Here is a 20,544-nt window from a genome sequence, read left to right as displayed (position 1 = left end):
ACATCGTGCTGAGCCCACCAGACAAGAATAAGATGACCATTCTAAGGAAAACTCCTCTTATCCTGCCCCATATGAATAAACACATAATGTGCTACTAGGACCATAAGAATGAGTACTCAAACAATCAAAAGCCTAATGGGTGTCAAAAGTACCTAGTTTTTCTATTTGGAGTGTATTTAGACAGATTTCAACATTCATGAGATCAAATGAGCGTGCGTCTAACACCCTTTGGAACTTAAGCAAATAAACACATATAATGCACTACTAGGACCATAAGAATGAGTACTCAAAAGATAAAAACTTATTGGGTGTCAAAAGTGCACAGTTTTTCTTATAGAGTGTATTTGGACTATTTTCAGCATTCATGGGATAAAACAGCCATGTGTTTGACACCTCTTGGAACTTGAGCAAATAAACACATATAAATCATAGTAGGACCATAAGAATGAGAACTCAAAAGATTAAAAGCTTATTAGGCTTCAAAAGTACACAGTTTTTCTATTTGGAGTATATTTGGACTATTTTCGACATTCATGGGATCAAAAGATCGTGCGAATTTATTTTCCAGCTCAATTAAGGATTCTAAAAAGGATGCAATCTCCATCTTAACTTGGGAATCATGATAGAGGTCAATTTACTCAATCTTATTAAAAGGAAGATCAATTTCCTGATATTTTCATATTTGCACCTCCTTGGGATTCTTACGTCATGCCAAGAAGCTGTTGAGCATTTGTTAGGGCATAAATTTTGAAATTGTAGAGCATGCCATGTGTATTATCATTATTATCAGCTCAATTGATTGTTTTTCCTTTGGCAGACCGTGCTAACATTATCCATCCCTTAATGGGCTTACGAGCCTCTATTTCATAGAACGACCAAGAAGCCCACAATCATCAGGCATCAATGCCTATCTCGCCTCCGAACTACCTTAATGTGAGCGACCTTGATAAACTATCGGTCCATCTGTCAATCCATGCGCTTGATAGGAACCGCCGAAGCGTATCCAAGAAGTTTGCAGGGGAGCATCCTCTGCAACAACCTAGCAAAAAGCTTACAGGTATCTCGTCAATTCAACCGCACTGGAAATTTGCACAAAAAATTTGAATTATTCATTGAGAGTTTGGAAATAATCTGGATTTGCTCTTCCTTTGAGCCGAATTTCAAATCCCCAATTTCATTTTATAGGGAAATTAGCCATTATAAAAGGAAAACAATAGGCTTTTGCTGAACTAGAAATTTTTTTTTTCCCACCTTGCTACTATAGAATTTAGAGGGTGCGAAAAGACATAAGATACCATACTTATAAGCCATCATAGAGCAATTTTCCTTAAATTTGTTTCTTGCTCTCCTCTCTATGTGATTCACTTCTCATCTATGCTTCTTGTTTATTTATGGAATTCGTCCCTGCTTCTGAATTTTTTTTTGTCTCTATGGAGAGCCCAGGTTGATTGAAAGTCCAAAGTCATTTTTTTCTTTGGTTTCCTTCATTTGTATTATTGTTGTTCTAAAATAAAGAACTGATTTCTTATTATCACCTCATGTTGAAGCAGGGCCGTTCCGAGCTTTTTGAGGCCTTGAGCAACACTGAAAAATATGTCATATCATAACTTCACGTAAAATAATTATTTGTCTTAGCATCGTACTAGCCTCCATGCACGCGCTTACGTGTGTGCAGAAGGCATTTTTTGCATCACGGTGTGCTACGCACGATTTACATGTTTTAAATGTATTTATTAATATAGATGGAAATGAATAATAAATACATTTAATAAAAGCGGTCTTTTAACTAATCAAGGCAACTGAATCCATATTAATAAAAGCGGTCTTTCAATTTCTATCTACATTTTATTGAATTTACACTAAAAAATAATATTTAGTATAGATAAAATCGTTTGTTCAAAAAAAAAAATGATCATTTGACAACTAATTCAATCACATTATTATGCGCGTGCAAGAGACTTTTTTATAATTGGCACTACGCATCTCTTAAGTGTTTAAAAATTGAGAAATAATACTTAATAAACAACCGCGTGCAAAAGGCATTTTTTTGAATCACAGCGCGCTATGTGGGACTTAGATATTTTTAATGTATTTATAAGCGTGAATTGCTTCAATATTTTTTTTTCTTTTTTTCTTTTTTTATCACCAGCGATACGCGTCTCGTAAGATGTTTTGAACACAATATTCATGATTTTTCTTATTTTATATTTTATTTGTCTTCCCCATCACGTGGGTACCATCAACTTTGTCATTTTTTTTTTTTCTCTCCCCATTTATATTTATATTATATTCTATGATGACCAAATTACTAAATTACCCTTGCATGATTTGATATATTATACTGGGTTGCTTTTGAATTTTTTTGGCTGATGGGCAATTTGGTTCTAATATTTTTGTTGAAGCTATGACACCAAAACAGCCTTCGAGCTTTATATATAATAGATGTAGTACATCAAATATTAAAGAAAATGTTTTTTTTTTTCTTCACATTATGGACCTTTTTGACAAATGATAGGATAATCTACACTAAACTCATCAAAACTACAGTGAGAAAATTCGAACACGAGACCTTGAGTGCAAAGGTGAACACTGATGCGAGATTTACTTGACACTCAAATTAAACCCTCGTTTGACAATTGTAGTAGAATGGATAAGTGAGGGATCGTTCTAGACCGGGGATTAGGAGGGCTTGCTAAAACCTTCTAAATTGACTTAAAAACATAAAAACTAAATTAAAATACTCTTAACAAGACTACTAGGACTCAGAATGGCTTTGAAAAACTCAAATTGTCTAAAACAATCAAATTGACTCAAATAGAAGCTAGAACTTGATTTAGACGAATTTGCAAGTGTTTATGACTCCAAAAGCTTAAAGATACAAAAATAAAACAAATACGAATGATTAAGACTTAACAAAATAGGGGGGGGGGAAATTGTGGTTGGACGATATTAAATTAAATGGACAGAATATAATTAAAGGCAAAATGTAAATATGAATGTGATAAAAATATGGATGATGGAATAGCCAAGGGGTTCTTCTCCACACATGTTACACTTGCAAAACAAAATTGATTCTCAGTTGGTCTTTCGATAAGTTGTGAAACTCAATGCTCCAAGTTAATTAGATCCACTTAGATTAACTTTCAGATTTCCCTAAATTCGTTGGATTGAATGGAATACGCATTACAACCAAATTATTCTTAATCAAAGTCCCTAACTATGGAATACGCATGATAGAGACATTCAACAAAGATCATTAAGTTCAACGGAAATCATAAACATCGACGAGGCATTCGTTACTATGGAATACGCATGAAACTTATGCCAAGAATTCATTTAACGCGATTGTTTATAAGCAACCTCCACTACTTGTGAATATAAGTTCATAGCGATTAGGTGAAATTCACTTATATTCTAGCGTCATATTTATGCATGAAAATTAAGCTTGCAATCTCAATGAACATACATAAATAAGTTATCAATCAAACAGTTAAACGAATTGAATCCACAACTTATGAAATTCCAACCAAACGTAATCAATTCAAATTGCAAATATAAACATAGTTTCGAATCACCCCCTAGCTAAAGGGGGTTTAGTTCCTCATAACTTTGAAATTAAAGAAACACCTAAACATTCCAACAACTCAAACGTGAATTGTATGAACGTTTAGGCACTCTTCTCTTCCCTTCTCATACGTACAAAACAAAGAGAATTAAATTTAAACTTTGAAATCAAAGAAACACCTAAACATTCCAACAACTCAAACTTGAATTGTATGAACGTTTAAGCACTCTTTTCTTCCTCGTTGTTGTAGCACAAGGTCTAAGGTGAGCTTTGGGGATTATGTGAAGTGTTTTGGAGGGATGGGAAGTGGTTGGATAGTGGCTGCAATGAAGGAGAAAAACTGCACAGAAAATGGAAGGGGAATTGCGGCAATGGATGTGTATTTGTGTTGTGTGAAGTGTTGTGAATGGAAATATGAGATATGAATTGAATGAATGAATGCAAGGGTATTTATAGGAGTAGTGGAGGGAACATATGGTTGTTTGTTTAAGATGCAAGTGGCTAATTAATGATGGAAAAGTATGTGATTTAAAGGATGCAAAGTGAATGAATCATGAATCATTGTGGATGAAAGGTGGAAGTGCATGTGTTGATGACTAGGTTAGTGGGTGGAAATCTGAAAATGGCATATAGGAATGGGAGCTCACGGTTTGAATGTGTAAAGTGTGTGTGAATGCATGTGAAGATGCAATAAATAATGCATGTAGGGTTAGGAAATAATGAACAAATGCATGTGAGATGTTTGGAAAGGAAATGGGAACCCATGGCAATGAAGTTGTTTTGTGTTGTGAATTATGATGAATGCATGTGAGTTAAAGAGGGAGAATGTGGTGAAATGATGAAGTAGGAAGGTGGAAATGCATGTGAGATGTTTGGAAAGGAATAAAGAATGAATGGTGGAAATGTGAGTGAATGATGTGCATGTGTGAGAATGCATGTGGAATTAAGAGAAGTATGGAAGTGAAATAAATGAATGATATGTTAAGTGATAAGTGAATGATATGTGGTGAGTGATAAGTGAATGGTTTGATAAGTGATAAATGAATTAGTTTAAAGGGCTAGGGTTTAAGTACATAGAATGGGCCTAAAATAGGTTGGTTTGTATGGCATAATGTGTTTGATTGGGCTAGAGCCATTGTTTTGTGTCTTCAAGTGCATACAAGGCCTTCAAATTCGTCCATCCTCTTGGCTCCATGGATAAGCTATCCAATCCATGCCCAAAAATGCTCCAAATGGCCTCAAAATGCACTTTCTTGCTCCCTAGGCCCTTAGAACCTGAAAACACACAAAAGAAGCATAAAGGACTAAAATAACGAGAGAAACATAACGTAAATGCACGAGAACAAGCCATTTAAGTCGCATGAATATGCTCCTATCAAATACCCCCACACTTAGCTTTTGCTAGTCCTCGAGCAAAACAGAATAAAAACAAATAAACAAAACGACACTAAACACGTAAAACACAACCTAAACCTTCCAACAACCGTCTTAGGGATTTCCAATGCACATGACAAGTTAAAAATCATCATTCTCACAGATTTTAGTCATCTTCACATTTAAGTACATTCTTAATCATAGTCACCATATACTAGTTCACAATTAAGCATTTAAAACCATGTTTTGAATGTAGTAACATGCCTTAGAGAATTTGCTCAATTCCTTTCAAGATATGCACTCAATTTTTACTCAGATTTTCTAACTACACACCCTAATCTAGTCATATGTGAGAAGATTGATGTAAACATGAAAACGACACTCACATATATGTATCACAAAGAACGCAAATTCTGGAGTTAATAATCAATTTTAGATATGATCTCATGAATGGAATGCTACTACTTAGACGCGAGAACCAGTGACACCATAAGCTCATACCAAGTTCAAACTCCACAAATTGAAATACACAACACTCAAGATAGAAGTCAAGGGTTGTAACGGGGCTTGGGGTATATGGATAAAGAAGGGATATGGAAAACAAAGGTTCTTAAAGAAATAGTGAGCAAAGCATTTTAATCAACTTAGAATTCACTTTTGAATGAAAACTCAACTTTTGAACAAAAAGGGAGAATTTAGACAATTTACGCCTAGAATTGGTGTTTTGGAACCTTTCTTCAATCACTTATTCTTTTCTCTTTTTTTTTTTTTTTTTTTTTTTTTTTTTTTTTTTTTTCTTTTGAATCTCAAAACAAAAACACTTAAACATTCTCTCCCCCACACTTATTTTCTTTCATAATGTAACTCAAAAGGAATTCAATTAAGTCATGCTCACTATCGTTTAAGAACAAGGGTAAGGACGGTCATATTCTAGGTTAGGTGAAGATAAAGTGGGTAAACAAAGAACATGGGTTAACATGGCTCAACGGGGGTAAAACTTACAACATATACGAAATATGGGAAGCGAGGCTATTTGGCTATGGTGGCAACTACACAACTTCATCTTGATATATGTTATGCAAATCAATAACATGCTTTGAATGAAATGGGCATGAGTTCTAGCATTTGGAACTATATGATGAAACGCCTTCTAAGTAGTAACCAAGCAAAGAATAATGAGATCATGCAACGATTTTAGAAAACAAGAAATCACAGATTATACTCTCCAAAGAACGTTATAGGCTCAAGTCTCTCAGGGTTGTAGCATTTGTTTGAGTTCCTTCCTTCAGGCATGTTACAAAAACTAAATTTTCTTTTATGATTGCATGTGAAGTTATACATTATAACCATAACCAAGCATATACCAAGAGTAAATCAAACTTTTCTCTATGTTAATAACTCTTTTTAACAGTCATGCAATTACAAACCAAATCCTTATCATTGTGTTGGAAGGTATCCTAAGACACAAACACACACACAAAAACAACTTTAAAACAACTCTTTTTGGGTTTTTCAAAACAATTTTTCAAATTTTTATGGGATTTTCGAATTTTTAAGACAAAACACACTAAAACAGTTTTAAAACAGTGAGAAACAACATGTGAAGTGATAGGTGATAAAATCCAACGAATTTGCATCAAATATACTTAGTTACCCCCCCACACTTAAATCAAACATTGTCCTCAATGTTTTAAGCATAGATTCACACAAAGCATAAGTAAATACACAAAAAGCACTTAAACATACTAAACATGGCATAATGTAATTAACAAAGAGAAAAGTTTAGAGACGCAAATCTGGTTATAGAGTGTAAATTCCATCTTCTCTTTGTTGATTGCATTGAGGCTTGATCTTGATGATTCCACAGGCTTACTCTTGAACTGGTTTCTGCCCATCGTTGATTTTCCTTTGTGCTACTTCTTGAACTGGGCAGCAGGATGGTTCTTTTGGTCTCCCCCGAAGGTCTGAGCTTATCCCTTTTATCTGTTTCTTTGTTCAATCTTTCCAATTCGTATTGAAAAGGGTTGGAGGATAACTCAGCCTATGTTTGTCTCCACATGCTTCAATGTATCATTTGCACTTGCCTTACTCGCTCCCCTTTGCAGAAGTGGTCCCTTCTCCGGAAGTGTATCAACCGTTGAAGATGACTACTCGAGAGCAACGCTAGGTAAGCAATCAGGAATAGATTCCAGACAGTTGGCTCCAGAACGGAAGACTGACTCCAAGTGCCGGCTGATTGCTTGTTTTACTTTGCCATGCGAGTAAGAACAAGGACAAAGAAAAAGACAGGGAAAGAGCATGATATGAGATACTTTTGCTTTTGACCTTGATGATATGAGATACCTTTGCTTTTGAAGAAGCGGTGAATGAATCAGCACATGTATTTGTTGTGCTGTTTCCTCCTGGGTCATATGTACTCCAGGCATCTGGTATCATCTTTGGGGAAGAAGAAAGAATTGAGTCTTTCGAAAGGCTTTGCTGGGAGTACGCCCTCAGAGGTGAGAGAGAGTTGGGCATTTTTCTTCAGGTTTGCCCTGCCATAAAAGACGAAGGTCGACATATATAGAGATAATATCAAGTGGTGGTACTTGTTACCTTTGTCGACAAACGTTTTGATCCCGCAAATCTGGCTTTTTGAAATAGTGGCGCCTCTTCGATCTCTGAACACGCCTCTTCGATTTCTGAGCAGGCGCCCCTTCGATTTCTGAACACGCCTCTTCGATTTCTGAACGACACGTGGTAGTGCAGATGCGGCTCCTTTTGACAAAGCTGCACGCGTCTTCCGAAAAGCAGAGAAAGCGTCGCCGAACTTTGCGCTTGTCGGCTAAAGATGTGTAGTTGTGATGATGGCCTCCACGTGTTGTCTGAAAAGAAGAAATCTTTTGACAAAGTTGAACGCGCCTTCTGAAAAGCCGAGAAAGCGTCGCCTAAATTACGCAGGAGATTCCGGCTTTTTTTTTTTTTTTTTTTTTTTTGAATTGGTGGACGCGTCGCCTTGGCTTTTTTATTGAGCTATCGATCACCACAACAAACACACTCTGCAGATTTCCCATTCTTGAAAATCGACTCCGGCCCTTTGAAATTTAACTCCATCCCTTTTCTTTGAACACTTTTGAAAAAATGGCAAACTCATCGAACCTTAGCTTGGAATTGAGCCTTAGCAGTGATACGGGCGCGCCGCGTCAAGGTAACGTATGGCGCCCTTCTTTCTTTTCTTCTAACAGTCCTCTTTCAGGTGAAGACTCTGTGATGCAGGACGCCACAACAGCTACAATAGTAGCTAGGAACCTCCTCACTCCAAAAGATAGTAGGCTGCTGTCAGGACGGTCCGATGAGTTGGCCGTTCAAGAGTCCCTCGCACTTAGTGTTCAGTGTGCGAGTTCTGTGTCCAACATGGGCCAACGCCTGCTTGCCCGCTCCCGTCAGGTGGAATCATTGATGGCAGAGGTGGAAAGTCTCAAGCAGGAGATCCAGCAGCTGGAGTATGAGAATAGAAGTTTGCACGTGCTTGCAAACAACTATTCGACGGGCATGAAGAGGAAGCTTGATGAGCTGCAAGAGTCTGAAGGTTGGATTCACAGTGACCGTCAAAGGTTCTCGTCTTTCCTCCAGAGGCACCTTTTTCCTGGCTCATCCAGCGCTTGGCCAAGTATTGAGGCCTGGAATGCTCTATCTTCGATGCCTCCCGCTCCGATGCCTTCTGTTCCTACGCCTTCCGCTCCGATGCCTTCTGTTCCTACGCCTTCCGTTCCTACGCCTTCCGCTTCAAGAGTAAAGCCACGTAGTAGGGCCTCAAGCAAACAACCTTTATGAAGCATCATCTTTCTTTGTTTAGCACTGCCTATCAATAAATCAAACATTTTCTCAATGTTACAATCATAGACTCACACAATTAATAAACAAACAAACAATAACAACTAAACAACCTAACAAGGCAGAAACGAAATAGCAACAAAGAAAAGAATTTTTTTTTTTTTTTTTTTTTTTTTTTAAATTTTTATCAAATTTTCGGAGTTTTATACCAAGACACTATAAAACACACTAAAACACTCTAAAAACGCTTAAAACAGCAAGAAACCACATTCTAAGTGAAAGGTGAATAAATCCCACGAAATTCATGCAAATACAAATTGTTTACCCCCCCACACTTAAATCAAACTTTGTCCTCAATGTTTTAAGCAGAAAGTCACAACAGAGCAAGCAAATAAACAAATACGAGAAAGAAAGCAAAGTAAAGGCAGTAAAGAAAAAGAAAGGAATAAAAATAAGTCTCTTAAAGGGGTTTCCAAGTTCTTCTCTATTCGGATGCATGGGTTGCCTCCCACGAAGCGCTTTCTTTTACGTCTTGCAGCCGGACGGTACCTCCGTTTAAGCTTGACTAGGTTCCACGGCATGGAGGGGTACCTCCTCCACGACATGCTCCTCAAACATCTCGTAATAGGGCTTCAATCGATGCCCATTCACTTTGAATTCTTGCTGCGTCCTTGAACTTTTGATTTGCACTGCACCATGAGGGAAAACATTAGTAACAACAAACGGGCCAATCCATTTAGAACGCAACTTACCAGGAAACAAACGTAGGCGAGAGTTGAAAAGTAACACTTTCTGCCCAACTGTGAAGGTCTTGGTTCGAATCATTTTATCATGGAATGCTTTGGTCTTGGCTTTGTACATTCGGGCATTCTCATAGGCTTCATTCCGAATCTCCTCAAGTTCATTCAATTGGAGCTTCCTATGAACTCCCGCTGCATCTATGTCCATGTTGAAAGTCTTCACGGCCCAATGTGCCTTGTGCTCTAACTCTACGGGCAAATGACATGGCTTACCATAGACGAGCCGAAAAGGTGACATCCCAATGGGTGTTTTGTATGCCGTACGATATGCCCACAGTGCATCATCTAAACGTAAGCTCCAATCCCTCCTTGTTGGTCCAACGGTCTTCTCCAAAATTTGTTTGATTTCTCGGTTAGACACCTCGGCTTGGCCATTTGTTTGAGGATGGTAAGGTGTGGAGACCTTATGGTTGACATGGTACTTTCTTAGCAACGCCTCAATGGTCCGTTTGCAAAAGTGAGACCCTCCATCACTTATGATTACTCTCGGCATTCCAAACCTAGCAAAAATGTTAGTTTTCACGAAATCTGCAACCACCTTAGAATCGTTAGTACGGGTGGCTTTTGCTTCCACCCATTTAGAAACATAATCAACGGCAAGCAAGATATAAGTGAAACCATAAGATGGAGGGAAAGGGCCCATGAAATCAATGCCCCAAACATCAAAAATTTCAACATTAAAGACAGGGGTTTGCGGCATTTGGTCCTTGGTACCTATGTTACCCATTCGTTGGCAACGATCACAAGACATACAAAAGGTTCTAGCATCCCTAAATATAGTCGGCCAATAAAAACCACACTCTAAAACCTTGAGGGCAGTGCGTTGTGTGCCAAAATGACCACCACATGCATATGTGTGACAAAAGCTTAGAATTGAGTGAAATTCAGAATCATGCACACATCTACGTATAATTTGATCTGAGCAATACTTCCACAAATAAGGGTCATCCCAAACATAGAAACGTGCATCATTTTTAAGCTTATCACGTTGGTGCTTGTTTAGTTCATTTGGAATTTGTTTAGCCACCAAGTAATTCACTAAATCTGCATACCATGGTTCACTTACCTCAATGGAAAGCAGCTGCTCATCGGGAAAAGTTTCAGGGATAGGTACGGCATGTTCATGCTCCTCGTGGATCATTCGGCTTAAATGGTCAGCCACTACATTCTCGCTTCCTTTCTTATCCCGGATTTCAATATCAAATTCTTGAAGAAGAAGAATCCAACGGATAAGCCTCGGCTTTGCTTCCTTTTTCGTGAGCAAGTACCTCAAAGCTGCATGATCAGAATAAACGATTACTTTAGTACCAATTAAATATGAACGGAATTTATCTAAAGCAAAAACCACAGCTAGAAGTTCTTTTTCCGTCGTGGAGTAGTTCAATTGGGCATCATTGAGAGTCCGAGAGGCATAGTATATGACATGCGGCCGCTTGTCTCTTCTTTGTCCTAGAACAGCTCCTAATGCATAGTCGGATGTATCGCACATGAGCTCAAACGGAAGGCTCCAATCTGGAGGTACAATAATGGGGGCTGAGACTAGCTTCTCCTTGAGTTGGTTAAATGCCGAATTACACTCTTCATCAAACTTGAATGGCACATCTTTTTGAAGCAATCGGCAAAGAGGGTTGGACATCTTGGAGAAGTCCTTGATAAAACGCCTATAGAACCCTGCATGGCCAAGAAACGAACGTACCTCTCTAACCGAAGTAGGAGAGGGTAAGTGACGTACAAGGTCTATTTTTGATTTATCTACTTCAATTCCTTTTTCTGAAACAATATGTCCTAAAACTATACCTTGTTTCACCATAAAGTGACATTTCTCCCAATTCAAGACAAGGTTAGTTTCAACACATCGTTTCAAAATTAAGGTCAGATTATCCAAGCAATTATCAAATGAACTCCCAAATACACTGAAATCATCCATGAAAACCTCAATGATCTTTTCAACAAAATCGGAAAATATACTTACCATACACCTTTGGAAAGTGGCCGGTGCGTTGCATAAGCCAAATGGCATGCGACGATAAGCAAATGTTCCAAAGGGACATGTGAATGTGGTCTTCTCTTGATCATCCGGGGCTATCACAATTTGGTTATATCCAGAGTATCCATCAAGAAAACAGTAAAAAGCATGACCGGCTAACCTTTCGAGCATTTGGTCGATGAATGGCAAAGGAAAGTGATCTTTCCTAGTCATGGCATTTAGCTTCCGGTAATCGATACATACTCGCCATCCAGTCTGAATGCGTGTAGGCACGAGCTCATTCTCATCATTCTTGATAACAGTTACTCCGGACTTCTTGGGAACGACTTGAACTGGAGAGACCCAACGGCTATCGGAGATAGGGTAGATCACTCCGCAATCCAAAAGTTTGATTATTTCCTTCTTCACCACTTCCATCATCGGAGGGTTGAGACGGCGTTGAGCCTCTCGAGTTGGTTTAGCCCCCTCCTCAAGAAGTATACGGTGCATGCATGTGGTAGGGCTTATTCCTTTAATGTCGGCCAAAGTCCACCCTATGGCCGTTTTGTGCTCTCGCAGCACCCTCACAAGCTTCTCCTCCTCCATTGCCGTGAGACTTGATGAAATGATGACGGGCAATGTTTCGCCTTTTCCCAAAAACACATACTTCAAATGGTCCGGCAACGGCTTAAGTTCAAGCGATGGTGCCTGAACAACAGAAGGTAGCATCTTAGTGGAAACTGAATTTGAAAGTGAGAGTGGAACCTTACCATATTGTTGTGGCAATGACTCAAGGGCTGCCACAACCTCAATTATTTCTTCACTAGAACCCATTGCAAAGAATTCCTCCTCCTTGCCGTGGCCTTGCATTGGCCCAAATCCTTCATTTTTGCGCTCTATGGCCTTAGTGATGGTTGTTTCCAGGGCGTCCTCGTTCAATTCTTCAAGGTATACCTGCGCCAAAGAATCGATAACATCAATGGAAAAACAAGAATGGTCATCAACGGGATATCTCATAGTTTCAGAAATATTAAAATCAATCACTTCCCCATCGAATTCCATTGTCAAGGTGCCTTTGTATACATCAATCTTCGTTCGGGCCGTCTTCATGAATGGCCTACCAAGGAGAATCGGCAAAGATGTAGAATGGGCTGAATCCTCCATGTCTAGGACGTAGAAATCAGCCGGAAAAATTAAATGGTTCACCTGCACAAGCACATCCTCCAAAACTCCTTTTGGATACGCGTTAGAACGATCAGCCAATTGTATAATTACACCATCTTGTTTTAATTCACCCAAATTCATAGATGCATAAATAGAATAAGGCATGACATTTATGGATGCACCTAAATCAAGCATGGCATGTTCAAAACGATTATGTCCAATTACACAAGGAATCGTGAAACTACCGGGGTCTTTGCACTTGGTAGGCAGTTTACGTTGCAAAACAGCGGACACATTCTCGCTTACCTTCACTACCTCTTTGTTTGCCCTTCTTCTCTTTGTATTGCATAGGTCCTTGAGGAATTTAGCATACTTTGGAACCTGTTTGATTGCATCGAGAAGCGGTATGTTCACTTGCACTTTCCGGAACGTTTCAAGAATGTCCTTCTCGCTTTCTTCCTTTTTTTCTTGCATGAACCTGCGAGGAAAAGGTACATTGGGCAGATTAGGACGTGAAGTACATGAATTTGAACTTAAATTACCTGATTTGGCCGAGTTAGGGTGATCTGCCTCAGGTTGTGTCGTCTCTTCATCTACTTTCTGGGCAGATTTGGGATTGTTTGGCTCGGTCCCAACTTCTTTTCCACCCCTTAGGGTGATGGCCTTGGCGGATTCGAATCCTCCCTTTGGATTGACTGTGGTTGAGCTAGGAAGCTTTCCTTGCTCTCTAATCTGTCCAAGGAACTCAGAAATCTGCCCTATTTGTTTCTTCATATCCGTCATTTCCTTCTCGTTATTTGCTATCCGGTTGTTTTGATTTTGCAACCCCTGCGAAATAGAGGTTAGTAATTGCATAGCTTGATCACTTTCCAAGGACGTACCTGAATGAGATGATGTCGAAGGTTGTTGGGGTTGTTGGGGTTGTTGGGGTGCATATGGCTTGGAATAAAAACCAGGGGGGTTTGGCCTAAATCCTCCTTGTTGGGCAGCTTGTTGTGGCTCCCTCCATTTGAAGTTTGGATGGTCCCTCCATCCGGCATTGTAAGTGTTCGAGTATGGGTTGTTTTGATTTTGTCCTTGGAAACCAATTGCATTGGCAGATTCCCACCCACCATTCTCGATTAGTTGAGGGCACTTGTCGGATGGATGCCCTTGAATTGAGCACACGCCACAAACTTGGTGTTCTTGTGCTTTTGGACCAATCACAACCTGAGCAACAAGAGAAGTAAGATTAGCAAGTTGTGATTGAATTTCAGAAATAGCACTCACCTCATTTACACTTTGTTGTCGTGGGGCTTCCCTTTGACCCACTCCTTCATATTGTTGAGCGTTGAGCGCTCGGTTGGCTATGAGAATCTTGGCATCCCTTGGTGTTTTGTCCACCAATGCTCCTCCCGCTGATGCATCAAGCATTTGACGTTCGATAGGAAGGAGGCCCTCATAGAAATATTGAAGGAGAAGTTCCTCCTTCATTTGATGTTGAGGACATGAAGCTACAAGGCCCTTGAAGCGCTCATAATAAGCCGGGAATGTCTCGCCATGATTCTGTTGAATACCACTAATTTTCTTCCGTAGGAGAATCACTCTCGAAGTAGGGAAGAATTTCTCCAAGAAAGCACGCTTCATACTCTCCCACGAAGTCACAGTTCCCGGGGCTAGTTCGTAGAGCCAATCTTTGGCCTTGTCCATAAGTGAAAATGGAAAGGCCTTCATCTTCAATATACTCCCATCCACATTGACGGGGGTCATGCTCGAACAAACCACCTCGAACTCCTTCAAGTGTTTGTTGGGGTCTTCCATAGACAAGCCATGGAACTTCGGAATATGGTGTAACAAACTGGATTTGAGTTCAAATTCCTCAGTCTTCCCCTCTGCAGCCGTGGGGTATTGGATACAAAGAGGCAATGCATTATCCAAACCCGAGGCCGAAAGCTCCTTGATGGTTCTATTATCTGCTGCCATGGCTTGTTCTTCTTCAAAAATCTGATCCGTGGGCTTTTCTTCTACACCTACTTCGTCTTCTTCAAGCCCAGGTTGTGGTGGAGGTTGTGGTGGCTCTTGTTGACTCCTCGTTCTCCTCAAAGTGCGTTCAAAATCACCGTCAAAGTCGGAGATGTTCTCTATAATAGGCCGAGAGCTACGAGTCATACACAGTACCTAAAAAAAAAACAAGGAAACAAACAAACTAAGAATTTGAAATAAGAATGCACGAAAAACAAAATATAAAAATAAAGACAAAGGATTAGCAAAGTTGCTAATCCCCGGCAACGGCGCCAAAATTTGATGCGAGATTTACTTGACACTCAAATTAAACCCTCGTTTGACAATTGTAGTAGAATGGATAAGTGAGGGATCGTTCTAGACCGGGGATTAGGAGGGCTTGCTAAAACCTTCTAAATTGACTTAAAAACATAAAAACTAAATTAAAATACTCTTAACAAGACTACTAGGACTCAGAATGGCTTTGAAAAACTCAAATTGTCTAAAACAATCAAATTGACTCAAATAGAAGCTAGAACTTGATTTAGACGAATTTGCAAGTGTTTATGACTCCAAAAGCTTAAAGATACAAAAATAAAACAAATACGAATGATTAAGACTTAACAAAATAGGGGGGGGGGAAATTGTGGTTGGACGATATTAAATTAAATGGACAGAATATAATTAAAGGCAAAATGTAAATATGAATGTGATAAAAATATGGATGATGGAATAGCCAAGGGGTTCTTCTCCACACATGTTACACTTGCAAAACAAAATTGATTCTCAGTTGGTCTTTCGATAAGTTGTGAAACTCAATGCTCCAAGTTAATTAGATCCACTTAGATTAACTTTCAGATTTCCCTAAATTCGTTGGATTGAATGGAATACGCATTACAACCAAATTATTCTTAATCAAAGTCCCTAACTATGGAATACGCATGATAGAGACATTCAACAAAGATCATTAAGTTCAACGGAAATCATAAACATCGACGAGGCATTCGTTACTATGGAATACGCATGAAACTTATGCCAAGAATTCATTTAACGCGATTGTTTATAAGCAACCTCCACTACTTGTGAATATAAGTTCATAGCGATTAGGTGAAATTCACTTATATTCTAGCGTCATATTTATGCATGAAAATTAAGCTTGCAATCTCAATGAACATACATAAATAAGTTATCAATCAAACAGTTAAACGAATTGAATCCACAACTTATGAAATTCCAACCAAACGTAATCAATTCAAATTGCAAATATAAACATAGTTTCGAATCACCCCCTAGCTAAAGGGGGTTTAGTTCCTCATAACTTTGAAATTAAAGAAACACCTAAACATTCCAACAACTCAAACGTGAATTGTATGAACGTTTAGGCACTCTTCTCTTCCCTTCTCATACGTACAAAACAAAGAGAATTAAATTTAAACTTTGAAATCAAAGAAACACCTAAACATTCCAACAACTCAAACTTGAATTGTATGAACGTTTAAGCACTCTTTTCTTCCTCGTTGTTGTAGCACAAGGTCTAAGGTGAGCTTTGGGGATTATGTGAAGTGTTTTGGAGGGATGGGAAGTGGTTGGATAGTGGCTGCAATGAAGGAGAAAAACTGCACAGAAAATGGAAGGGGAATTGCGGCAATGGATGTGTATTTGTGTTGTGTGAAGTGTTGTGAATGGAAATATGAGATATGAATTGAATGAATGAATGCAAGGGTATTTATAGGAGTAGTGGAGGGAACATATGGTTGTTTGTTTAAGATGCAAGTGGCTAATTAATGATGGAAAAGTATGTGATTTAAAGGATGCAAAGTGAATGAATCATGAATCATTGTGGATGAAAGGTGGAAGTGCATGTGTTGATGACTAGGTTAGTGGGTGGAAATCTGAAAATGGCATATAGGAATGGGAGCTCACGGTTTGAATGTGTAAAGTGTGTGTGAATGCATGTGAAGATGCAATAAATAATGCATGTAGGGTTAGGAAATAATGAACAAATGCATGTGAGATGTTTGGAAAGGAAATGGGAACCCATGGCAATGAAGTTGTTTTGTGTTGTGAATTATGATGAATGCATGTGAGTTAAAGAGGGAGAATGTGGTGAAATGATGAAGTAGGAAGGTGGAAATGCATGTGAGATGTTTGGAAAGGAATAAAGAATGAATGGTGGAAATGTGAGTGAATGATGTGCATGTGTGAGAATGCATGTGGAATTAAGAGAAGTATGGAAGTGAAATAAATGAATGATATGTTAAGTGATAAGTGAATGATATGTGGTGAGTGATAAGTGAATGGTTTGATAAGTGATAAATGAATTAGTTTAAAGGGCTAGGGTTTAAGTACATAGAATGGGCCTAAAATAGGTTGGTTTGTATGGCATAATGTGTTTGATTGGGCTAGAGCCATTGTTTTGTGTCTTCAAGTGCATACAAGGCCTTCAAATTCGTCCATCCTCTTGGCTCCATGGATAAGCTATCCAATCCATGCCCAAAAATGCTCCAAATGGCCTCAAAATGCACTTTCTTGCTCCCTAGGCCCTTAGAACCTGAAAACACACAAAAGAAGCATAAAGGACTAAAATAACGAGAGAAACATAACGTAAATGCACGAGAACAAGCCATTTAAGTCGCATGAATATGCTCCTATCAAACACTCTTAACTAACCGATATACAAGGCACTGCACATTAGAAACTTCTTGAATGAATTTTCATATTTAAAATCTCTAATTTTAATACGTAAGCAATAAATGAAAACGAAAATTGCTACTACCAAAAGCCACATATAGTAATTCAACTACTATTTGTTTGTTTGTTTTTTTTTTTTTTTTTGAGCTTTCATTAAAGGTTGCGGTTCATTCCAAATATATAAAATCACAAGGGAAAAATTATACAAAAAAGTGTAGGATGATATTTTTTGGAATGTCAATGAAAAAATTTTATTCTATGAAAAAAAAATAACAACACTTTATTACTAACACATGAAAAAAATTATCAATAGATTAAAAAAAAAAAAAAAAAAAGGAAAACTAAAGAAAGAAGCTTGAAAACTTTGAGTTTTAACGATAAAGACAAAATAAAGGGTAAAGTGAATAATATCAGGATTGACTTTTTAGTGTAAAAATGTGGTTTTTCGTTAAAGTGAACAGGACCGGAAGTTTTTCGTTAAAGTTCCCTTAAAAAAACCCTGATATATATTTAGATAAACTTGTGCACGATTTTGCAAATAAATTTAAATTGAAAACAAAAAACCACTACTAGAAACGCCACATTTTATAATCTAACTAGCCTCTCCGCATGCACTAACGTGCGTGCGAGAGGCATTTTTGCATCACTGGCGCTACGCGCCCCTAAAGGTGTATTGTGTTAGTTTTTCCCATTGTAATTGTCAAGATATACTTTAAATGTATTGTGCAAAGATGAACTTTTTATTTTTATTTTTTATCATGCACGTCCTAAAAATTTGTCATGTTTTCGTTTTTACTTTGTGTAAAGTAATGATTTAAATGTTATTCATGCACTTATCAAACAACATACGATTTTAGATGCAAGTTCCTACCTAAAGCCCATGAACAATAGCAAGTATATGTAAATAAAATAAAAAAAGTAGATGACAACAGTAAGTACTCGTAGCAAAATACAAAACAATTTAAATGTCAAAATATAAATCCTACATAACAATATGTACATTATTCACAATACTCATAGAGTCTATATGTCACTGTTTCTTTTGAAAAGAAAGTTTACATATTGACATCAATGCTACAATTTCCACCCATTTGTTCATGATTGATGCTTCAAATTTTCATTGCCAATCTATAAACGATAGTGAGAAAATTAAAAATCAAATAAAGAGAGTTAATTGATAAGTGAGAAATGCATACTGAAAGGTTATCATTAATAAAGCTGTTACTTATTAGGAATCACCATAATTAGCTGGAATGAAGCAAGACTTCTTTGTATACTACATTCCGTGTAAATACACCTTGTTGGCCTACTATGGAGCCACTTTTTACTAACACGGTTGTGGTTGACTTTGAGACCCCCCTCGATAAAGCCACATATAATTGTCCATGGATGAAGACATGATCTGGAAGGTAAACGCCTACATGTGGTATTGTCTGACCTTGAGATTTGTTTATAGTGATAGAGAAACTTAGTTTCACTTGAAACTTCTTTCTTGTAAGTTCAAATGGAAGCCCCGCAGTATCAGTACTTTTGAGAGGGATTCTTGGTAAGCAAACTCTGGATCCGGCAAATTGTCCGGTTAGAATTTCAGCATCAATAAGATTTTGGTAAGAACCACGACACAATAATCTTGTACCATTACACAATCCCAATTTCGGATCAATATTCCTTAAAAGCATAATTGGAGCACCTCTTTTCAGAGTTAACTTGTGCGGAGGCAAACCACCAAGTGAGATTGAATTCAAGAACTCTGGGTGATACAAATTCCTTGCGTCATCCTCAACTGAATCAAATGAATACATTGTCTCTTCTAAACACGGAAACATATTGATTATCTTTTCATTCAACATATCAACGTCTTCATTTGTAGGAGTTACCACTGCCCTTTCCACCATGTAGGTTGCATCATTTATATGATCCTCTAAGTCAGGGAAGATTTTGGCAATTAATTGATTAATGGAATGCTCACTTTCCCATGGTATTACCATGCATTCAGGTAGTTTTACCATATCATCCATAATAACATCTTCATTCCCATCACCAACACGAAGTAAAAATTTTGAAAATTCACAATCATTTATGGATCTCATGTTTTGTTTGAGTTTTAAAATCTTTACTTGTGACCAAAATGATGCCTTAACAACACTTGCTTGGATTAGTTCGGACTTGGTTTCTTTTTGGATAACAGGAAGAACTTGTCAAAAATCTCCCCCAAATGGCAAGTCAATATCTGTTAAGTCTCTGAACATTCGATCGAGTGCTTTAAATGCATGAGGATGCGTCATTGTTGCTTCATCCCAGATAATTGTCTTTGCCTTTTGTATTAGCTTTGCTAAATCAGATTGTTTACCGATCGAACACATTGATGATGCATCAAGACTAAGTGGTATCTTGAATTTAGAATGTGCTGTCCTGCCACCAAGCAATATTGTAGCTGCTATTCCAGATGATGCTGTTGCTAATACTATGTGCCCCAACCTTCTCAAGCTTGCTAACAATGCGCGATATAAGTAAGTTTTTCCAGTTCCACCGGGACCATCCACAAAAAAAGTTGCATTATCCGATTGTTGAACTACACCCATTATTATGTTAAACGCATTTTTTTGGTCATCATTTAAGCGTTCAATTGCATCAAGATCTTGTTGTGGAATACGTATGGATATTTCATCTTCAATACATCATGTCATTCTTGAACTTGATTCATTTCCTCTTGTCATTTGGGGCAAATCAAACTCGTTTATACTCTTATTAAATTGAACCAAAAGTATGTTCAACTCACGCAAAAGTATGTTGGTAGCAAGTGTGGGAGTTATGTTAGTCATGGAAACATAATCTTCTATCATGAATGGATAAAACTCATCCCATAACTCTCGAACACCAATTGGTGCACAATATACCAATATGGTGACGAACAATCTTCTTAAAGCCGACGGCATCTGAATTGTGGAGGCCTCTAACAAACATTGTCGAATACTCTCATCTCTTTCTAACAAACCTCGTTGTTCTGCTGCTTGCTTAAATGTTGGATGCAAAACCCCATTAACTGTTCTCAAGTTTGTGAAGGATGTTGGTCCTCTAACATGATTAAGAAGAATCCAAAGGTAAAATTTTTCGCCTTCAGCAGGTGAAACTGCATATATTCACCCAATAACCTTGTTACGATTCATTCTTTTAGACCACTTTCTTTGAGC

The 20,544-nt window shown here is 38.1% G+C and overlaps 2 protein-coding genes across 2 annotated transcripts; both read right to left on the bottom strand.

The window, feature by feature from the left end:
• Window positions 1–18,321: 18,321 nt before the first annotated feature.
• Window positions 18,322–19,248, bottom strand: LOC137744425 (uncharacterized). The gene is made up of 2 exons (XM_068484241.1): window positions 18,792–19,248; window positions 18,322–18,335 (listed from the first exon to the last, which is right to left on the bottom strand). Exons 1-2 carry the CDS (start codon window positions 19,246–19,248, stop codon window positions 18,322–18,324), a joined length of 471 nt encoding a protein of 156 aa, XP_068340342.1.
• A 303-nt stretch (window positions 19,249–19,551) lies between these two features.
• Window positions 19,552–19,935, bottom strand: LOC137744424 (uncharacterized). The gene has a single exon (XM_068484240.1). It carries the CDS (start codon window positions 19,933–19,935, stop codon window positions 19,552–19,554), a length of 384 nt encoding a protein of 127 aa, XP_068340341.1.
• Window positions 19,936–20,544: the final 609 nt, after the last annotated feature.

Source organism: Pyrus communis, chromosome 9 (genome assembly GCF_963583255.1).
Source record: "Pyrus communis chromosome 9, drPyrComm1.1, whole genome shotgun sequence".
Lineage (NCBI taxonomy): Eukaryota > Viridiplantae > Streptophyta > Magnoliopsida > Rosales > Rosaceae > Pyrus > Pyrus communis.
Note: the sequence above shows the minus strand (reverse complement) of the source record. Positions and strands in the feature narration are given on the sequence as shown.

Coding starts and splice junctions, on each gene's coding strand:
- LOC137744424 (XM_068484240.1), bottom strand. CDS start 19,935: ATGGGTGTAGTTCAACAATCGGATAATGCAACTTTTTTTGTGGATGGT.
- LOC137744425 (XM_068484241.1), bottom strand. CDS start 19,248: ATGGTGGAAAGGGCAGTGGTAACTCCTACAAATGAAGACGTTGATATG.